General features: G+C 46.5%; 3 protein-coding genes across 3 annotated transcripts; 2 read left to right on the top strand and 1 right to left on the bottom strand.

The window, feature by feature from the left end:
* The first annotated feature begins 1,146 nt into the window (after positions 1–1,146).
* On the top strand, positions 1,147–2,480 carry BO83DRAFT_383688 (uncharacterized protein). The gene is made up of 2 exons (XM_025532527.1): positions 1,147–1,467; positions 1,564–2,480. Exons 1-2 carry the CDS (start codon positions 1,324–1,326, stop codon positions 2,293–2,295), a joined length of 876 nt encoding a protein of 291 aa, XP_025381994.1. The 5' UTR covers positions 1,147–1,323; the 3' UTR covers positions 2,296–2,480.
* Positions 2,481–3,113: 633 nt separating this feature from the next.
* BO83DRAFT_404234 (uncharacterized protein) lies at positions 3,114–4,406 on the bottom strand (the record flags this gene model as incomplete). The annotated part of the gene is made up of 4 exons (XM_025533692.1): positions 3,114–3,543; positions 3,612–3,812; positions 3,864–4,120; positions 4,203–4,406. 4 exons carry the CDS (start codon positions 4,404–4,406, stop codon positions 3,114–3,116), a joined length of 1,092 nt encoding a protein of 363 aa, XP_025381993.1.
* A 223-nt stretch (positions 4,407–4,629) lies between these two features.
* Positions 4,630–5,270, top strand: BO83DRAFT_404233 (uncharacterized protein; the record flags this gene model as incomplete). Its single annotated transcript, XM_025533691.1, has 3 exons — positions 4,630–4,897; positions 5,005–5,054; positions 5,082–5,270. The coding sequence occupies 3 exons, from the start codon at positions 4,630–4,632 to the stop codon at positions 5,268–5,270; spliced, it is 507 nt and encodes a 168-aa protein (XP_025381992.1).
* Positions 5,271–6,000: the final 730 nt, after the last annotated feature.

The following is a 6,000-nucleotide window of genomic DNA, read 5'->3' as shown; positions in this document are numbered from 1 at the left end:
ACGCTTATTATTGTAATATTTATTATTATAATACTTAATAGACTCAATTGGGCTTAATGTCCCTGAAAAAGAGTACTAACCCGATTTAAATTTCTGTTACATGTGCTAACCCGATTGAATTTCTGTTACATGCATTAATTATATTTGGAAGTGAATACTGCCGTCTTCGAATACTTATAATTCAATAGAACAATTGATTAGAAGACTGAGAATTATATCACTGTATTCCTTGGTTCTAGCGCTATCGAATGATACTAATCTTGAACTTGTCAGACATCATTTCACTGTTGTCCCGTTGTGAAGATTTGCCTACTAGAGAATATGCTGCAGTTGCTCAATGCGCGCGAGAGGGACGAGGCGCAGTGGCGCGGGTTGCTGCAGGAGGCGGATGAGCGATTCCGGTGGGTTAGGGTCCGGCGGGTGGAGGGGAGCGCGTTGGCGGTTGTGGAGGTGGTCTGGATGAATGATTGCTGATAGCCTGATACGAGTAGCGCTGATTAAAAGCAGGGATGGTCTGGTTTGCTTCCGTAGTACGGAGTAACTAGTAACTAGTCTGATGCAGCGCGGAAGAGTTTGGATTCGGTTGGCTTTGCTGACGGGCATCCGACGGGTGGCGCGCTGGACGGAGTTGGATCGTTTTTTTCTTGGAGTGGTGGTGTGTGCATTAGCAAGCTACGTACAGTACTATATAGGGCTAAGCTTTATACGCTAAATGCTCGTGTCAGCACTAGTTTAGGTACCCCTCTTGGTCTTGGGTGCCATGTGAGCATTGTTGATTTTTTTCTTTTCCTAAACAATTTCTTGATTACTCCTCTTTCCGGCTGTGCATCCTTCGAGAGAAAGACTCATTCCTGGCCAGCAGAGTCACCTGTTTTCTTTTTTTCTTTTCTTTTCTTTTCTCTCTTTTTTTTTTTTTTTTTTCATATTAATATGTTATTAGTTCTTCAGCAAAGCTGTATGTAGCATTGTCTCAATCTCTACAAATCAGTCAGGTGGTTGGGCAGGTCAACTACAGGAGTTAAAGATTCCATGTTCCTTGCATACATGCCTTACCATACAAGACAAGTGGAGTAGCACAGTACCACTATTTAAGCGGCCCCCCCCCCCCCCCCCCGCCGATGCTGCAGGACAGATAGGACAGGCCGTGGGGAGGGGAGGAGAGGGGGGAAATGCAATTGACATTAGAATTTCTGGGTTTTAATTAACAAAGCACTCCCTATAATCAAACTCTAATGGCTTAATATCCCAATTCACTCTCTAACCCCTCCCATCAAACCCCTAATACTGACTCCTCCTGCCGAGACAATTCCCTCAGCCATCATCATGTCCACTACTGACACCACCATTACCACCAAACCAGCCTGGTACCAAACCAGCGTCACGGCCATTGACCCCGCCGCGCAATCCATGCTGGAGAGTTACAGCGGGCTCGCGCCTGAAGAAGTCATTTCCCATGTCTTAGCCCTGGTAAGTTCCCTCCCTCAAGACTATTTTCCCCTTTCCCAAGTGTTACACCTTCCCCCCCCTCCCCCCAACTCTAACTGAAACCACTTGTGTGAACAGCGAGATGAAGCCTTCCAAATCTTTCCTTACCCCTGTATCGGCCAAATGCGCTTCCTAAGCTGCCACCTCTCCCGCCTTCCCTTTTACGACCATGTGCTCGCCCGCCTGCGCGCCTCCCCGGCAAATGGCTTCCTCGATGCAGGCTGCTGCGTCGGTCAAGAGCTCCGACATCTAGTCTACGCCGCCTCGATCCCGCCATCCCAGTTATACGGCTTTGATCTAGAAGCTGGGTTCTTCGAGCTGGGGTACAGGCTGTTCCGTGATAATGCGGAGACGTTCCCTGCTACGTTCGTGGGCGCGGATCTAGGTGTGTCGGACGAGGAATGGGAGAAGACCGAGATTGTGGCGAAGATGAGGGGGAAGATTGATATTATTTGGGCGGGCTCGTTGCTGCATTTCTGGGATTATGAGGGGCAGCTCCGTGGTGTGGAGCGGTTGATTGGGTTGACCAGGGGGGAGGTTGGGATGGTGGTTTGTGGGAGACAGATGGGGAGTACAGTGGCGGGCGTGTATGATTTGACTGGGTTGACGGAGAAGACGATGCTGCATTATCGGCATGATGTGGCGAGTTTTGAGCGTATGTGGAGGGATATTGGGGAGAAGACGGGGAGTAGGTGGGATGTGCAGGCGGAGTTGGAGGTTGGGGAGACGACGACTAATATGAGGAATAAGGCAAGGTTTATGGATGATAATGCCAGAATTATTTGGTGGTGTGCAACGAGGGTGGAGTAGGAACTTTTCCTTGAGTGGGAATGGAGATGATGACTACTATAACTAGTAGTAACGTAACTCCCGGCCGCGCCGGCCACCCGCCCGCACCGGCCACCCACCTACTATACACCCAACGCAAGCAAGAATGAAGCTATTCAAACAACATTATTATTAGCAAAGCCTACATATTATTACTTATTACAGAGATTTGAATACTGATTTCTTCTGTGACTAATACTTTAGGGTTTAGAACCACCTCTTTTAGAGAGTAGAATATTAGCCATGTCTTGTACTTAAGAGAGTCAGGGAGGTGCTTTATATTAATCTAATAATAAAATCTATTATATAAAGTATTCTTCTTCATTAGAAGTCAATTTCTGAGTATTATTAGAAGTCTCTTAAACAAATAAAGTGCCGCGTAGTCAATCTTATAAAGTAGAGCGTGGGACAGCAAAAAAGTATACAGTACTATAAATACTGTTAATTTAATACTTCTTTAGAATCTTAATAATAAGCAGAATCCTGTTCTCCTGCTCAGCTATATCTTTTGATACTTTAGACTGTAATAGTAGCATGGTTAGTGGTTGAATAGCTTCAAGTAGAGGAGAAGAGAAGGAGGAGAGTGTTTGTATGTAGGAACGCGTTGGGTGTGTAGTAGGTGGGTGGCCGGTGCGGGCGGGTGGCCGGCGCGGCCGGGAGTTACGTTACTAGTATGAATGAGAAGTGGGACTGGAGAGCCAATTTCATGGTTAGTATGCTACTATTATGGTGTATATATTTAAATATGATTTCTACTGCCTTAGTACCTGATGTGCTTGTACAGTATCTACTACTTCATACTACCGGATATCCACATCCATCTTCACCATAATCCCATTCGCTGACACCACGCCTCCCCCCGGTGTCCGATCTTCCGGGTCCTTGGAGGCGCAGCTGGTGGTAAAGTGTCCCATATACAGCCGTTTAGTGCTGCTGCCGGCTTCATCCTCGAGTCGCAAGCATGCGGCCCGTGCTGCTGCTGAGGCATGGCTATAATAGTATATATTCCTGCTTGCACCTCCGGCCGTCCAGTCCTTGTCTCGGCGATGCTTTTTGCTGAAGGCGACACGGAAGCCCGAGGTGATGGGCACCGCAGTTGCGCATATAATAACTATGTTGAGCTGGATCATGTCCAGCAGCTCGAAGAGCGCGGCCACATAGGAAAAGTCTGAGTACAGGCTCATAGACTTGTAGAGAACAACAACGCGGGTAATCACGGATACAATAGTACTGCAGTGTTGAATCAGTTCTATAGATAGATACAAAGTGGGATTTAGCCATGGAAGAAAGGGATTTACAGGAATCCAACTGAAAATATAATCATGAGCCCCATTTTGCAGGCAAGCAGCATTTGCAGAATAGTAATAATAGCAATAAATAGTACCAGAATCGCGATATCGGAGACCAGGTCCAGAATCAGCAACAGACTGTCAGCAGTGGTAGAATTATAGCAGCTACCATGCACGGTTGACTGCAGGTTGAAGCGCTCCCAGTAATAGCTGACGGGCACACACAAGAATATATATATAATGGTCAAGCTGATACCCTACAGCACTGCGTATATCATGTTTATCCACCAGAAGATGCGCAGCCAGATCTGCTGCACAATAAACAGCCACCAGTAGTAGAAGAGCAGGGTAATCTTGATAGCCAGCATCAAGGACCCATTAAAGGCGGCTGTGAACCACAAACACAGGAAGATCCACTTCATGCCCGACGGATCTTCAGATTCAACCCGGAAGAGGTGGTATCCCAGTCCATAATGCACTGCGACAATTATGGCAATTGAGACCACATTGGCAAAGAGCTAAAAGGCCGAGAAGAATGGTCAGTAAGCTTAGTTGAGTTTGTATATGCCGAGTGGCGGGCAAGGATAAATGAAAACATACAACAGCCATGACTAGCAAATAGTCCTCCGGCATGGGACGCTTCTGAATACACCATTGGGCCCAGATACATAGCATCACGCCCATATTGCCAAGCACCAACATGGTGATACTGAGACCTAACACCACCGGCTTGAGGGACTGCGACCACTCGGCCAGCTCCGCCGCGGTTAGCACCGAAGAGCTGGTGGAGGGCGACGTAGACATTGTCACCGACCTCCCCGGAGATGAACTAATCGCAGGACGCAACTAAATCGGGTTAGTATCTCGGCCCCAGAAGGATACGCTTAATTCAGGACAGCCTTGCGTACGCTGCGAGGCTGGGATCAAGGATTATAATGTTTAGTTATGCTTATAAGTATGCCGGTGTGTTTAAATTTCTCAGATTCACCCTCCTTCCTATCTTCTTGAACCAAGCCTAATATTCATCATGCATCATCCACACTATCTCAATACAGTGTCCCAGCCTGTTGCGCTGTTTGAGCATTTCATTACCTCGGAGCCCCAGGCCATAGTCCTGAAGGAAAAGATATTCTCTTTCTCCACGGATAGCTTTGATATTAAGCTTGGGGAAGGAGTACTACTTTTAAAAGTAACTGGTAATATCTTCTCAGTTTCTGGTTGTAAGAATGTTGAAGACATGGAGCACAACCATTTATTTAATATTCACAAGGAACACATGCACCTGCATACCACCTGTTTAATGGAGGATCCTGAGGGGAATTAAATATACGAGGTCAAGAGCAGTCACAAATGTAAGTCCTACCATGTAACTACAGTCAAGGATCATTACTAACCGCTATAGTCATTGGATCAAAAGCCACGGCTACCTGTACTGACCGGCACAGCAATCAAGTGGCATTAGTAATAACCAGAAACTAGAACAATTGTCGGACCCGAATTATTAATGAAAATACAGAAGAACAAGTCACTTGTATTACCAGGAGGTGGTTTACCACTTGTTATATTTTCTTTGGCCAAGACACCTACAATGTGATTGTGGCGTCGGGGGTGGATATAGCATTGATCGCGGGTTCATGTATCTACTTCGATGAAAAGAACAATGATTAGCAAGGGATGGGTGAACTAATTGGTCTACGATGTATATGAAATAATCTTACGATTGGGTGGTAATATAGGGCGATGTTCAGCAGGTCACTGGACAAGCCGAATCACAGACTAATGAAACTATAACATATAATGACCCTGATCACAGCCTGAGATCTTATGTCAGGAAGATCACAGAAATATCTCTAAAACTAGGACCGTAGACCATTTCCCCTAAATTTCGTGGTCTCACTTCATACAAGCTATGCTTGAAAAAGCCCATTACTGTAGTTCTTTTAGACCTAGTTACGACCGACAACTTAACGCCTCCCTCATCCAGCAAAACATTCCTTACCTGCTCTTTTCTTCATGTACCCCAATGACATCCGAATCAATGACCAATGACACGTTTGGATGTAACGGGCTTAGCCATTTTTTTATGCTTGCTATTAGCATAATTAAACTTTCAGCCATAGTCTCGTGGCCCCTGCTGAGGACTTGTGACTGTCAGTAGATCCCACATCTCGCTTGCTTCATCTAAGAAATCGGCTAGCACGAGGCTTAGCGGCGCTGACTCCACTGGTCCCCTATCCATCATTCCCTTGCAGATGGGGCGCATTGATGCCGATCCGTCAACCACCAAGCGCACGTTGATTCCCAATCGAGATTAGCGTGCCGGTGCTTGGACGCATAGGGAAACCCGTGCGACCTAAACAATCCCACCAGGACCCTCCAGCTTGTTCTGAAGCAATCA

The sequence above is a fragment of the Aspergillus eucalypticola genome, assembly GCF_003184535.1.
Source record: "Aspergillus eucalypticola CBS 122712 chromosome Unknown BO83scaffold_51, whole genome shotgun sequence".
NCBI lineage: Eukaryota > Fungi > Ascomycota > Eurotiomycetes > Eurotiales > Aspergillaceae > Aspergillus > Aspergillus eucalypticola.
The sequence above is the reverse complement of the archived record's forward strand: the minus strand, read 5'-3'. Positions and strand labels throughout refer to the sequence as shown.